The sequence below is a fragment of the Coccinella septempunctata genome, chromosome 1 (genome assembly GCF_907165205.1).
Source record: "Coccinella septempunctata chromosome 1, icCocSept1.1, whole genome shotgun sequence".
NCBI classification, from domain to species: Eukaryota; Metazoa; Arthropoda; class Insecta; order Coleoptera; family Coccinellidae; genus Coccinella; species Coccinella septempunctata.
In genome coordinates this window covers 37058321-37075315 of record NC_058189.1, presented here as the reverse complement: position 1 = coordinate 37075315, position 16995 = coordinate 37058321, and the positions used below count along the sequence as shown (strand labels likewise).

At 34.5% G+C, this 16995-nt stretch overlaps 1 protein-coding gene across 1 annotated transcript in view; it reads right to left on the bottom strand.

Annotated features, from left to right (window-relative positions):
• Window positions 1-2559, bottom strand: part of LOC123313361 (heparan sulfate 2-O-sulfotransferase pipe) — an 80439-nt gene extending 77880 nt beyond the window's left edge. Inside the window, exon 1 of the mRNA XM_044898223.1 lies at window positions 2416-2559. Coding sequence (XP_044754158.1) covers window positions 2416-2462 — 47 coding nt within the window. The 5' untranslated portion in view covers window positions 2463-2559. The remainder of the gene's footprint in view (window positions 1-2415) is intronic.
• Window positions 2560-16995: the final 14436 nt, after the last annotated feature.

The window sequence follows — 16995 nt, the reverse complement described above, 5'->3', positions numbered from 1 at the left end:
TAAGAGGTCACAATTGACAAAAATTTATTCAAGTCAAAAATTTGGTTGGCAAAACTTCGAATTTCCAGATTCACGAATTATCATTCTTTTCCTTGAAACCTCAACTTAACGATAAAATAATAAATAAATTTTCGTATAAAAATATATTTTTTCAAACGAAAAAAACAAAAGAATAAATTTTTCAAAATATTTTGAGAATTTTCGAAAATATTTTGTTCAACCGTACATTCAAAACATTTAGGATGAACGAATCAGATCGTGAAAATGTTTAAAAATCTTTCCACACTTCTATAGTGAATTTCGACTGAAACATCAATCACTTCATTACAATAAGTAAATATTTTTGACATAAATTAGTTGCACATTAACAATAAATAAATATCTAAGATTTGGGAGTTATTCAGATCGAATATACTAGTACTTTAAAGTGTTCTCTCCATTGTTAAAGTTGGTGTAGCTTTATATTTCTCCAGGTTCGTCTGAATCTTGGATATCTGCAGATTCTTTGTTACCATTGAGATCTTGATTTTTAGAATTATTTGGAACTGATATATAAATGTGTTGTAATGAAGTTATTGATATTTCAAAGAAATTATTTTATTAAAAATATGATCTTTCAAAAGTTTTCAAGATATGATGGCTGAAAAGTTCCTTTCCTGAATGAATTGAATGTCCGGTTATATTGTGTAAACAATGTTTTCAGGAATTCTCAAAATAGTGAAATTGTTATTTTTCTGGAGTTTGTCCTATTCATTGAAAAATTTATTATGAGAAAAATCATGTTGTTATTTTTATTCGTTCATATCAAATATATCCCAATTATATCCCTGGAATAGAAAAACATTTATAATGGAATATAATTTAAAACTTTCAGTACCGAAAAAGTAATCGAGCTATGCTATTGCAGATTGTTTTGAAGGGTTTCATTATTCACTGGTCTACGTCTTTTGTGTCCGCAATAATCAAAGCTGTTCTCAACTCTGAACAAAATAAGCCATGCAGTAAATAATAAAACTTTTCGAAGACGCATGTTTTCTTACTTTATAAAGGGCGAGTTGTCAACTTTATATATATTTAAATCGCAGATTTTGAGTTCAGAAGAAACACTTTTTTCCCTACCCTAAAAATTTCAAGTTAAACAAAATTTCCTTTAGAAAAAAACAAGTAAAATCTATGCCACTACACATACCTATAATGTGTTATGCTTTAAGGTTGATATCTACTTTAATACTGTGGCTCTTTTAAATAGAGTTGCTGTTGCATTCAGCCTAAGTGCCCAATTTTTCGAATTTCATACATAATTTATATTTTTGAATATCGAATTACTCGAAAACAACGTATTATACGAAAAAATATTATATGCAGTAAGTTCAGTTCTTCGAATTTCTGGTATGTAATGGTCATAATATACGAACTGGAAGATTTAGGTGAAAATTCCTTTCCGGAGAAGATCGATCAAATCGCTTGTTTGTTAGATATAACTGAATATTACATTTTCTGAAGGATTTTCAGCAGCCCTTATAATTTCAATTTGAAAAATGATAAATGAAAAAGTATTTTCTTGGACCTCGAGAAAAGTTTTGATGGGTCTAAAATTATTAATAGTTATTAATAGCTTTTCGGTAAAATAATTCATGCAAATATTGATTATTGAAAGAACCATCACAGCGATTTTTAATCTAGTCTATATTATAACGTTGATCGAATGTTTATATGTGGATTTCCATTTCTTGGCTTCATTAATAAGCTTAATTAGCTTCATATAAAAAAGAAAAAATTATATGATTAGGAAAATTCACACTCAAAGGCCCTCTATCATGAACAAATTTTTTCAAATATTTGCAATTTTTTACCACTACCTATAAAATACGGTTCATTCAAATACCCTTTTTCAAAATAATCCATATTCAATTAGAGGGGAAAATTGAGGGATACAAAAATTCCAGGTCATTCTTAATAGACTTTAACTTAAAAAAAACCATGATCGTAATACAAATGCAAATGAAAGTTTTTGATCTTTGATTTTTTTTGTCTACGGCCTTGAAAAATTGGTTTGACTTAAGCACCAGATGAATGGTTCATTCAGCTTCAATTTCTTTTTTTGAAAGCCCTTGATAATACCACTTCATCCCGAGTTGTCGAAATCTGATTGAATAATTTTGTATTTTATTAACTATAGAAAATAGATAAAATTTAAAAGATTTTTTAAAAGTTTCATCTATGATTTTTTTTTTCGCAGAAATTATTTCTTGGCCTTTTTTCCCCTTTTTATAAGGGTGGGTTGTTTTGAGAAAACTCGTTTATTTTTTGAATGGAAGGCATTTCGAATGGCACATATTCAATCTAAATGACCTCGTGACTATACCAACTCAATGTCAAAAAAAAAATTTCGATGAATACAAAAAATTAGCTCACCTTTTCGGCAGAGCCATACGCCGATATCTGTTGTAAAAAACGTCCATTTTCTTTGTCTATAATAAAATCAGAAGAGTTCAATCATATCAAACTGAACAGGAACTCTTAAAATAGTTCAGTTCGCACAACTCGCGCAAAACTAATACATATTTATCGTAGTCTCGGAAAAGGCAAGAAAGTGAAGAGCGCTCCGTAACCGACTGGAAACAACTGAAGAGCGGTAACATCCAAAGCTGCCTGTCGGGCCCAAGACCGGAATGGGAGTTCCGGAGTACCACGCTTGATGCGTCTTGCCATGGCCTACTCTTCTCGCTGTAGTTGCGGACAGTTGCATTTTTCATTGATTCATTATGAAATGTTACATTAATTAGATTCGAACCTATGGCTGAAGAAGTTGTGGGTAAGTGGGTAAGTTATGATGTTCTGATTCTGGATTGGATTTTTTTTGAGATCGACATTTGTCTAACAGTACTCCTGTTGCATCTAGAATTCATTATCGTGACCGGAGATGCCGTCTTTGAAAAAATCTTGTATGTGCCTATCCGCCTATGATGACACAAGGATATTTCGAACTGACTGCATATGATTTGTTCAGAAGATTAATGTGACTAAAAACAAAACTTCTCACTCAAAGTATACAACACTTCATTATTGAAATATAGTGAAACTAGCGTTGGTCTGAAATATGCATTAATTGTTATTTTAAAGAATCGAGGTCGATGACCGATTGCACAGTCTGACCAATAATTGAATCCTTATTTCATGAAATTTCCTTGAAATAAACATGGATTAAGGATTTAATTCAATGATTGTTAAGGCTCGGTCGTTACGGGGTCATTTTGGGAGGTAGCGATTTTCACGAATTGATCTAACAGTTTTTGAGAAATTGATACCATACTTTGTCGAATCGACCACTGAAATCTCCATTTCTATCAGAAGCATCGAACTCGAATTCAGCATATGCATCTCAAACCGAAAACTAAGTATAGTTTCAAGATTTGGCTTGAATTGATCCAACAGTTCCTTGAGAATTGATATCATTCTTTGCCGAATCGACCACTGAAATCTCCATTTCTATGTATAGTATCAAACTGAAATTCAACATATATGCATCTCAATTCGAAAACTATGTATAGTTTCAAGATTGGGCATGACTTGATCAAACAGTTTTTGAGAAATTGATATCATGCTGTGTCGAGTCGACCACTGAAATCTCCATTCCTATCAGGAGTATCGAACTGAAATTCAACATATGTATCTCAATTCGAAAACTATGTACAGTATTGTGCATAGTAGTCAAATCTTTCAAGATTCAGCACGAATTGATACAACAGTTCCTTGGAAATTGATATCATACTGTGTTAGAGTAGGCGATTCCTACTCGTCCTCCAAAACTCCAGTCATTTCTGGCGTACCACAGGGCTCCGTGCTGGGGCCTATACTATTTCTGCTCTATACGTCCGATCTTCTACGTCTCCTCAAATCCAAAAGTGTCCTTTTCGCCGATGATGCCAAAGTCTATAATAACCCCATATCCGACTCGGACACCCTGCAGGATGATTTAGAGACTATTTGTAAGTGGTGCTCCGATTGGATGTTGCCGCTTAATGTAGAGAAGTGCACTTTGATGCATATTGGTAAAAATAATCCCAACCAGATTTATACCATCGACGGCCAGCCTTTACGTACTGTAACATGCCAGAAGGATCTGGGGATTACAGTCTCGAGTGACCTAACTTGGACGAATCATATAGGTGACATCGTCTCCAGATTAAGACAACTTGCTTTTCCTCTCTTCAAGTGCTTCAAAGGTTGCGATGCCAAAACCTTCAGTCTCCTCTACCGATACTACGTCCGTCCAATCATAGAATATGCTGGCCCTGTATGGTGGTCTTCCTTCCAGGCAGACAGGAACAGATTGGAGCTACTACAAAGATAGATCACCAGACTTTCTTACGGTGCGGTGCGTCCATCTTATGAAGAAAGACTGCAATTGTTCAACATGCCAACATTCGAGAACAGGAGATTGCGAGGGGACCTGATATTCACTTTTAGAGCCGTTCATGGTCATCTCGGCGATCAGATGAAGGATCTCTTCACTTTGAATCAGAATCATCTTCGTGGCCATTCGTTCAAGCTTGATAGAGAGACATTTCCATCATCTGAGAGACAGTGGTTTTTGCCCAATAGAATATTTCATCGTTGGAATCGACTACCCGATAGCGTGGTCGACGCTGCTAGTATGAATGCATTCAAGAATGCCTATGATCGCCTGTAGTTGGGTATTCTCTACTTTTGGAAATTTATCTTAAGGATGTAGTGATTCTCTTTTTTTTTCGGTTATTCACTTCACTCATGCATGTGTGCTTTTTTTGTTTAGATTGAGTATTATAGTTTTATACCTCTACTCTTGTTGATATTATAATAATAATAATAATAATAAGACTTCTCAATTCATCATGCGTCTGACGTTCGCAAAGCATACTGAATTAGGGAAAATATGGGACATATGCTATTGTCTTCGTCTTGGTTTCCATCTGGAGGGGATTGAATCGGACACCGTTTCATGTTGGGTGGCGCTCTGGGTAAATAATACCCAGTAGAACATGCCAACATTGAATAAAGTTCCATCAATTCCAAACGTTCTCCACCGTGGAAAAATGCTATTTTGCTCTGATGAGACCAAATGAGGCCGAAACCATGGTCAGCATCTGCTTTTCTTCGGTGGAGCGTACTCCATTTGGGGCCTTGACGATGGCAAATTGGCTAGTTCAATTCAGATCGTAACACTTGTCGATATTCATATCGTCGGGTGGTATGCATCTGAATTTATCCTTAATAATAATAATAATACTTTGCCGAATCGACCACTGAAATCTATTTCTAATATATCATCTCAATCATCTCAATTCATCCATGTTTGTTCAAACCCCTGCACACTCAACTTGATGCCTTTGGTGTACACAAGCTGACTCTAGAGAAACTCAAATAGTGGTAATGTTGAATTTCAGTTCTGATTCATTCATATATCATTCCTCAAGAGAACAGCTAATGAATTATTTTTGTGGTATCACGCTATATTCAAATTCAAATTGGCGAACGCCAACGAACGCAAACTTTAACGAATGTGCCAATTAGCCTTGGGTTTCTGAAGATTTGAAGCGATTCGAAGTTGAGGTTCACTTTGGATTCACGTTATAAGCCAGGAAATGATTATCTCCCAGGTGACCAGTGACATATCTGTTATGTCTTTTTGGGAGGTCTAATAGGGAACTTACGATATTTTCTTGAAATCATTAGGTACTTGTCTGATACGATATTCGCAAAGTGCCTATGCGCTATCCGAATACATTTTGTAAATGCAATTTTCCCGCTCCATGATATCTTCGTAACATATTTGTAAGTTTGTTCTATACATATTTGCCATGTATCAGTTTAAGATCATGGAGAGAGTATGACACAATTAACGTTTTAACTACCGTCGAAGGCGCTGCAAGATGTAAACGTTTCTTGATCTGACCAATGCTTATGATTGATTGGACAGTAAAAAATGATCGAGTAAGCTAGAGAGATAATATGTAGGGACTGCAACTACATATTATCCCACAAATATATGGGATTCGAGGACCAGCATTCCAATAGGTTAAATCATATTTCACATTAAGAAAACAAATGGTGGAAATGAAAGTTGGGGGAGAAGTAGTTAGATCAAATTTGGAGGACCTGATGCTGGGTGTACCACAGGGAAGCATTGCCGGACCGATATTTTTTGTATAATAGTTTACTTAAATGATTATAAAGTGGGCGATGACTCACAAAATAGGAAAGTAATAATAGGTAGTAAATTACGCAGATGACACCAACCTACATGTGATAGAAGATCTATATCGAAATCTGAAGGAATCGTGCGAAAATAAGATAGAACAAACTAACGAATGGTTTAGAAGTAATAATCTTATTTCAAATAGAGAAAAAACCAAGATTGTACTATTCACTCCAAGTAATGCAATCCAAGAAAACGATACAATGATTCCCAAGAATGAAAAATATCAAATATCAGAGCACACAAAATTATGGGACTACATATGTATAGACAAACATCTCAACTGGAAAGAGTATATAAAAGCTCTCTCTAGGAAGATTCGAAAAGCGATATATGGTTTTAGAATAACATTAAAATATGTTAGCCAACGTTACTTGAAAATTGTGTTTAATGCAAAAAAAGAGGCCAAACTGAGATTTAGTATCATCTTCAAGGATCCGGTAATATGAAATCCTTATTTGTGTTATAGAGAAAGGCAATAAGAATTCTTACCTGCATGAAATATCATGCATAGGCATATTCAAGAACATGGGATTGCTAATCATTTACGCCATATACATACAAGAGTATTTTATTTATTCATTTAAACCCACATCACATGGCAGATTCAACAACAAAAGCAATACTCCAGGTTACAGACTAATAGAACGATGGCAAATACTTTTTTTGGATCTTTGGGTCAACAGGAACCCATCAGCAGCACCACGTGTTTGATACATAGAAGGCACAAAACTCCGGAAAAAACCATTTTTGAAAGCATACATACATAAACTATGAAAATAAAGTGTCCGGATATTGCACATATCCTCAGTATGAAGTAGACTTGTGTGTTTCTTACATATAATTTTAAGTATGCAGTTTTGCGTAACAACTAGTTTCTGCAATGAATTCCTGTATATTCTCCCCCATACCTACTTTAGATACCATATCGAAAAAGTGATTCGGCTAAAGACTTGTAAATTAGTATTAGCAACTTTCGTGAAAGAAATTATCTTAGCTGGTAAAATTTATATATGAGCTTCCTCACTTTCCTCGATAGATAATCAACATGATTACTCCACTTCAAATTTTTATCAACAATTATACCCAAGTACTTGACCCCATTAGTTTCCTTGATTTCAACTCACATATCAGGGAGCCTTATACTATTAAAATCTGGTCTATTTGTTTCTGTTATGCTGAAGGCTAGATAATTCGTCTTCTCAACATTCAATGAAATCCACCCGGCAACTTTCTGAAAACCGAGCTGAACAGCCGTTTTGGCCTCCCCCCAATAGTCTCCACGAAATATCACGACCGTATCATCCGCATAGGACACAATCTTTGCACTCGTTACCAAGGACACAAGAGAATTCATGTACACCAGAAACAACACAGGGCCAAGAACAGTACCTTGGGGCACACCCATTTTTACAGTCCCGGCCTGACTTTCACACACTCTTCACGATTTAAGAGGTAATTAAAAACCTCCAAAACTATGCCACGTATACCATAACAGATTTGATTATTTATTGTTTTATTTAATTTTTATTGAGAAGAATCCATACCAATTCCATAAATATGAGAACCCGAAAAACTATTATGAAACAAGAAATTACAAATTATATACCAAAAACACAATTTAACAACAAGCTAAAATGCCAAAAGCAAGCTGAGTACAGATGCCTTAAAATCTACAACTCCTTGCCAAGGATATATCCCTAATCCATGATACAAAATCACTGTTCCTCTGCATTTCCCATGTACCTACTTGCGTACGGTTCTCGCCGTTCCCAGCACCACCGCTTTCTGCATAACAACAAGTGTTATAAGTGTTCCTAATTTAATACCATGGGGATGTGCACGAAGTGTAGTCTTTCCCTCCTTACGGCTAATACGGAAAGTAACGTAGTATGAACTCCTCTTAAGTTTTAATCTTTTTACGTTACTCTTGGGGTTCATTCCCGATATGCTCATAAATGTGTTGGTTCATGGTAAGCTGAAGACCCAAGGCACATCTATACAAATCGGGTCGTCGATCAAACACCATGCAGACTTGGTGTAGACTCTAGCTAGAGAAATACGGATCTTCTGAGGACATCATTCAGACATTGGCGTGCTGAAGCTGACTCTAGAGGAGTTAAGAAATTTGCACTCTCCTACATAATCTTATTTGGCCCAGTTGTTCAGTTCAGGATTAGGCCGAGATTAAAATTGATCCTAGATCAACCTGACAGAACTAAAATATCAAAATTTATCTAGGATCAGCTTTAATCCCGAACTGAACAACTGAGTCTTAGCCATAAGGGTGATGTATAGATTGTTTGTGGTCCACAAGTAATAGAGCACACTGGAGGCGATGACATGACTGAATGTTCGGCAAAAAAATAAAATTCGCAGAACAATATTCAGATCAAAATGAAAAATCTTCATTATATCAGAGATTTTTTCGTAATGATCGACGTAATATGGTCCATACTCTCTTTGACCGTAATAAGGAAAAGATTCTGAAGTGAAAGAATTACGTGGCTATTCAAATTTTCGTACTACTTTCATTTTACTTGTATGATTTTGAACATCTGTCGAATGTACCATATTTTATTCTTCTAGAAATCTATAGCAGAAGATCGCCACATTTCATAAAAATATACAATGCTTTAGTTAACTTTCGTTGTATTATATCCCTTCTCATGATATTAATTCATTCAATTACTTCCTTATGGCATGTCCATTGATATAGGTAATATTTAGACGGACTGATATATTATCGTGATTGAAACTGCCGTGATCAGATACGTGAAAGTTTAATTTTTATCATTGACAAAAGAATTGAATAGGTACACGCTATGAAATTGGAGGATTCTTTAAAATTTCTGTAACATACTTACCGAATTGCGATATATTTTGCTACAATAACGAAATTATTCGAGCTGTTTCATGTTGAGAATAATTTGGTTATTGAAATCGGAAGAGTCAAGAGAATAAAATTATGTTTGTCATATTCACATGTGAAATAGATTGATGGATAGATAGCTTCAATTCAATTCGTGATGCTATTAGTTGGACAAAAATAGGCGTACTAGGATTCTACACTACCGTGCCGTTGAATCGACTCAAGCCGCATACTACCATAAAATTGATTTTTCGGAAAACGGCTTTACTGCTTTTCATAAAACTTTTTCAATTCGAATGCCTAGTATTTAGTTCTGAAATAGAGATTTTCTTCAAATGGATTTTACCAGAACTTCTGAAATAAATACGGTCATATATTAGCGTTGCACAAATTGGTCGAGTTTAGGATGTAATATGTCTAAAAACATATGGTGTATGTGTTACCGGCAATGTGTATAATTCAGACAATAAATACAATGCCTAGAGGCAATGTATGGAATAATACGAATGCGTATCTCCATTTCATACTTTACCTAGGCATTATCCTTGAGTATTGGGTTGAATACTCAAAGGCATTATATACTATTCCTAGATATTATGAGGAAAAGTGATCTAACTACAATTAAGTGAAATGTTGGAAATGAAGGTTTTACATTTCAATTGATTGAAAAACCACATTGATAGAATATGGAAAATTTTGTTGAGAGGAAAAACATTAAATGGGTATCTATAACTCGGTCAAAACGACGATTTGACTCATACCACTCATAAGAAAAATCATATGCAACCTTTGGTACCCAAATATCGGTATAACTCAAAAATCGGAATTTGTGACTTATACCACTTTTCCTCTGACCGGCTCTTATATATTATAGAATGCCTGCTGATCTGCCGGGAATGTGTGAAATGAAATGATTCAGATGTGAATTCAATATATTATCAGAATGAGAATGGGTACAGGGTGGGCACAATTCGTTGTCTACTGAGGGGGTCTTGAAAACTAGGTATGAAAGCAAGAAGAAAACGGATGACACATTTCCGAGCTCTTTTTCGGAGAAACAAAGAATGGTGAAAACCGTAGACTCCTACTAATCTTCATTTTCGAATTATCAGCAAAAAATGAGATTTTGACGAGTTAGAAAAGTCCTCATAACTTTTTTGTTTTTGAAGTTACAGATCAAAAAGATGAACCTCTTTGGCACTAAGAGAGAATGTACTAACAAAAGATTTTTTCCAATTCATAAATAACAAATTCAAAGTTTGCATCTATATCTGCTAAGACAAAAAGTTCTGAGAAATTTTCGAAATCGTCAAAATCTCATTTTTTGCTTATAACTCAAAAACGAAGAATCGTAGCTAGCTATGGTTTTCACCAATCTTTGTTTCATTGAAAAAAAGCTCGGCAATGTGTCATCCGTTTTCTTCTAGCTCTTATAGTTCTCGAGATCCCCTCAGTAGACAACGAATTTTTCCCATCTTGTACTAATTATTATGTGTTGTAATATGTAACTGATATTATTAATAATAATAACGTCTTTATTTCACTAGAAATCTCAAGGGAAAGTTCACCCAAAGGTGCTATACCACTTACAGAATTGATCAAAAATATAAAAAAATATGGGCATATCAACACACTAATCTCAGAAACTGCCAAATCACTTTGGATAAAGAACCGAGGAGATAGGCCTTAATCTCTTTCTTAAAAACATTTTGATTTAACAGTTTGAAATTATCAAGAACACCGTTGCACAGCCTGCAAATGTTATAACTTAAACTGCTTTTGAGAGTAGATGTTCTGTGCGGGGACATGACATTACATTCCCATGACGTATATTCATATTAAGAACGTCAGTTCTGTAAACCAATCTATTGAAGATATAAGGTGGCTTCTCTTCAAAATGATGTTATGAAATGTACAGAGAGAGTAAAATTCAAAACAAATCCCCATCGGAAGATAACTCAATTTCCCCAACTTATGTGAAACATGATCATACATAACTAATTCCATAAATGAACCTGATACAGGAGTTCTGCACTCGCTGGATCCGTTTCTTGATCAAGACGAAAACTAAACACAGGTGAACAATAAGTGAACAGTGACAGGACCAAAGTCTCGCACAGAACCTTTTATGGAGGGGCAGGCACGACCTATCATAATACAGCAATCTCAACGCTCCATACGCTCTCCAAACCTCACTCACCACATGCTCACGGAATCTCACAGAATCGTCCAAGATCAAGCCCAAGTCTCTTGCGCTATCAAGAAGTTGAATGACATCATTATTTATTGTTGGCTTGTACTTGTCTTTAACAATTTTTTTGTTCTTGTTCGAGCCAAATACTAGAGCGGATGATTTCTTTGGGTTCAATTTCAATGCATGTTTTGATGCGATGTCCACTAGTTGATTCAGATCATCATTCATTCTTAATGCTGCATCATTAAATTCCCTTACAGTGTAGTCGTAGTAGAGCTAAAAGTCATCAGCGTACATATGGACCGTACAATATCGAATAAACTTCGTGAATTGGCTGGTGTAAACCAAACAAAAGGGGCGGACCAAGGAATGGTCCTTGAGGAGCAAGTCAGAGAGCATCCTCGCCGACACCACAAGATCTCAAAATAGCTAAAAGAATATCTTGCTTAACCGTATCTAAAGCCCTGCTGAAGTCTAACAGAAACAAGGCGACACACTTCGAGTCTTCATGTGAGCGCAGGATATCATCAGTTACCCCCAGCAGTGCACCAGTAGAGCTATATCCTAGACGAAAACCTTACTGTACTGCAGGCAAAATCGAATTATTTTCGAGATATTCGGCAAATTGGTCCGCCATTCTCTTCTCCAGCAGTTTGGATAAACCAGACAGAATGCTGATTGGTCTTAGATCGGGTAGCTCCAAAATCACTGGTCTTGGGTAAAGACGTAATCTGAGGAAGCAGGGAATTCGGAACTGAGCAAAATAGAGTTGCAGATGTTTACAATAAATGGTAGGAAAGGAAGACAGCAGATCTTAATAAACGATATCGAAATATTATCGCAACCAGGAGTATTTTTGATATTCGTCAAGAATTTCAGGATAGTTTCTTCATCAACAAGACGAAAACTAAAGTGTTCAGAGCAAAAGTCTCTATAATATTCCAGTACCGACTATCTGAACCTGAAGATAAATTTTTTAGAAAATTATTTTACGATTGAAACATTTTTTGATGGAGGTGTGAAGAGATAGGGAGATATCTGAAAAGCCATTCAAAAATTCAAAAGTTTTCAGATCCTAGATGATATGTTCAATATTTACTTCCTATTTAAAAGAAAATAATTTGAATATATTCCTACGACTTGCGATTATTAGTGTGTGAAAATGTATTAGAGTAGAACTTTCATTTCTTCAACATGTCGTTCGGTTTTCTGTATGGACAATCGAGAGCTTCTGTTAAGATTTCGGTGTTGTGAAACTATCACCCTTTTTTGTTGGAATTAGGGGGAAAACCAAATCTTAAAGGAGGATGCAGCTAACAGTTTTATGACAACTCGGCAATATTTAATTGAACGATTAGATATTGGAAAAACCAATGTGAATTGTGAGCATGTATTACGAAACAAAAATTCATAAATCTATTGGAATCTGTTCTTCAAATATTCTTCGCAAATATAGTGAAAACTTTGTTTCCGTCTACTATACATGGTGAGTATGACTCGTACAAATATTTTAGCTGTATTTTGAGGTCTGAATAAACACACTTTTATTTTATAAAAAAATGTTATTTTTAGTTCATACAAACGGTTTCATCGAATGAAATGAATTTCGGATTTTAGTTTTCCATTTATTTGTTTTTTTCAAACGCATATCACCCACGGCTTCCAGTTTTCTTATTATGCCCATTACGTACCATAAAAATATCAAAAATCCAAAGAACCCAACCCTTGAATTCAAGTTAGAAGCTATTAAATGAATATTTGGACATTTTGTAAAATAAAAGTATTCTTCAAATATTCTCGTATAATATAATGCTCCGTTTTCGAGTAATTTGATGTTCAAGAATAAGAAATATATGTGAAATTCGGAACATTGGGTACTTTAACCGAATGCAACTCTTTTTGAAAGATCCACAGATGTGTAGTGTCACAGATTTAGCTAGTTGTTCTGAGGGGTGGCTCAGCTCATTATGAAAATTATATAGGCTATATCTTTTTATCGGGGCCGAATCGGATAAAATGGTATAAGAAAAATTGTGTACGAGTCAAAGACTTACCCTGTATACATAGATATATTGGATATTTCGCCAATCAACTTTGTTTTATTTAAATCCTATTGAATTACTCTCGTGAATACAATTTGTCAACAGAAATTATTTTGGAGAAGAATGATAGGCACTCTCTTCACAGTGTTGAAATATCCTCATTTGTTTTTACAACGAATTATAAAGTATAAATCACAAATATTCGTTAACAGCGGAGAAAATGATCAAGTTCATTTTTAATCTCGTTGATCAATCGAGATCACAGCTACAAATCTATGATCGATATCAACACAGTTAAGTACGTCTTCATGACACATGGTTATTGTTTGCCCTTCGGTAAAAGCCATAATTTATTATTTAGGTATTGATAACTTTTATTCAACAACAATCCAGATCGCTAACTTGACAGCTAGAGAATAGTACAGCACAAGCTAAGAATGACGTTCAGATTATCGTCCTTCAAAATTCCATAACCTACTTGATGACTAATTTTTTTGAGCGCATGTTACAAGAAGTATGCACCCTTATTTCTTCCCTATTCACAAGCTGTATGTATTCACAAGTAGTATGTTCGCAAAACGTTGTACATATAGGGCTATAAAATTTACATGGTACCAAGATATATTCGGGCACAACTCAACTGTAAGAGTTGTAAGAAACATATCTTTAATCTAATTATGAATATTGAGCCCTATACTGTACTACTGAGGAGTTTTAATTAGCATGCCGTTCGTCTACTAAATTTTATAATATTATACTTAATAATATGATACCAAGATGTAAGTTCTGTAATTGACATGGTTTCCTTTTCTTTGATATTTGTATCAATGATTTTTGGAAACAAAAACTATTCTATTCTGCTGATTAATCTTTTTATGGAATGCATGAAAGTGCAAAAACCTGTTCTAATTTTTTTTCCCTAGTGCTATTACTTTGTGTACTAATCCTTTGTCATCAAATTTATAATCAATGTAATCTGAAAATATGAAAAGGTAGTTTTTGAACATAAGTCTTCTCGTTTACATATACCTCACCGAACTGATGTGGGATATTTTTGGAATTTTCTTTTCAACAATGATTGTTACAAACATACCAATTGAAAACACAAAATTCGAGTTCAATATTATAGCAATAGTTTATATTAAATTCCATTAATCGATTCGTTTTTGTTGAAGCGTTCTCAAGAACACTTTTTTTTATATCACATTTATATATTTGATATACCTAGATCTCATTTGAAACAGATATTCGCATGATCCGAGGGGTGAACCGGTCGTGAATTGTGGTGTACAAATTGCAGGAATTGTCATGAATTGAATTGAATTGCCAAGAATTGTTGAGAATTGTCATGAATTGCCAGGAATTGTGGCGAATTGTCAAGAATTGTTGTGAATTGCCAAGAATTGTCAGGAATTGTTGAGAATTGTCGTGAATTGTGGAGAGTGGACTATTTTTCTAAATTTCAAAATCTAAGAATTTTTATAACTCAAATACATATATGGAAATTTATTTTTTTAGAATTTTGACACATTGCATTCGGTGGGAAATTGTGATTTCAGAAGAGCTCTCTTATAGAACATGGATATGTTCTAAGGTATAGAATTCAGAAATTTTTTTGTAATATGTGGATATTTCGGTGGATATGGAATTCTATATTTTTTTGATCGGTTTCACTGGTGTCGAATTGACAAAAATTACTAGACTGTAGTAAGGGCATTCTACGTCACACGCTTTAACACAATCGAATGTTTATTAAGTTTCGAAGGGTGTATATCTGAATTTTGAAGCGAATCTCTTAGGTGTTGGATAACTAATGGAAATGGGTTTCCATAAATAATTTGAATTCGATTTTGGAATTTTAGGAAACTTGCCCATCGTCGTAAATTATAAAGAATTGTTCTGAACTATCAATTTCCGTGAATTGTTCGAAAATTCTCATGAATTGTCTGGAATTGTTATGAATTGCAATGCATTTTCTAATTGTTGGGCGATTCGCTGTCTTGCAATTCACAGGTGTCCAACCTGTCCAACTATTAGGACGCAGAAAGGGAGGTTTGCACATGTACATGGACATGTATATAGTCATATTCATGTAGACATGTATATAGTCGCATGCCGGCATTGCCGGCGCAATAGTGCAAACTCCGAGTTTAATTTCTGTATTCTGTGATTTGAATTAATGTGATATAAGATTGAGCAGGTAAGAATTATACAACATCTAATTTTTTCATTATTTCTTATTGATACACAATAATTTCCTACGGGTGTGAAGCCAAGTTTCTTTCATCCACAGTTACAATCTGTCAACGCCGCGCTCTAAGTATAACTGTATTGTTCAGTATACAATTCTTACAGTTCTGAAAAAGATAATACTGCTCGTTTTAGGATTTGAGTTTCTCTTGGAAAAAGAATGAGATATGGTGCAATCGGATATTATTCATACCTTGATTTATAACAATGAAAATCATCAAAGCTCATTGTCAGCCCGTACGGGGGGCCTGGAGGGATTCAAATTTAAAAATTTCAAATTTTCTCGAGACATGTGCACTCTTGAGAATAGAGTAAATTGGTTCGATATAACATTTTACATCATGAACAGTCATCAAAACACATTGTTAACCTATACAGGGACTATTCACCAACAATATTGGTGAATATTGGTCCCGATCTCTTTGCGTTCAATAGCAGGTACCTGAAACGATTCCTTTGGTTGAAACCGTTTTATTACTCTGTTGGGAATAACCCATTAAAATCATTGTTAAGAACGGGCGTTCTTTCCTCAATGCATATCATATAATTTTGGTTATTTCAACCTCATTTTTAACACTTTTATAATTTCTGAGAAGATGTTAATTCGAAATGTCGGTCTATATCGGTATATCGATTGCAATAATGTCAATTATATATTCACAGCTTCTTCCCTCTCAACCTGACGAAGATCATTCGGAGGTTCATCTAAGACTTGGAGACTGGCTTGGAGATGTCTCTCCAAGTCTAAAATAAAAATTATTTGAAACATTCGTCTAATGTTTCAAATAATATATAAATCATATATTTCGCTTATACCATTTGTAATCAATAGTGGTTTAGTAATGTAATAATTAAGGTTCGCGTTGAATGAATTCCTAGATATGTAGGTACACACTAAGGATCACCGAATTGGGCAATTCGGAGACGGATATATTTTTAGTTGATTAATCAGTGAAGATGAATTGATGATATTAATAATTGTTTTCAGCACTCAAAAAGTAGACATAGATATTTCAGCACGTGTGTCGAATCTCTTGATGGTTATTCTGTAAGCTCCATATAAATTGAACGAACAACTTTCATGAGAACACAATCTTGATTTCAACTCACCATGTTTCTGAAACCTGGTAAGTTGTGTTATTATTTTGTAGTACTTCACATACTTTCATAAAATTGCATAAAATAACTCGACATGTTGATGTATGATTTAAAATTAATAGCTTGCACAGTAACCATTTTTTTCAACTACTCGATCAATTTGCGTTTGATAGAAGGTACTGATTCAAAAGATTCCACCTAGAAGTATTTCTTCGCTTCATAAAATTTTATAACTCAATTTGGAAAAAACTACAAAAATTGTCGTTACGAACGGGTACGCTCTGTTGTATTCAATATTAGG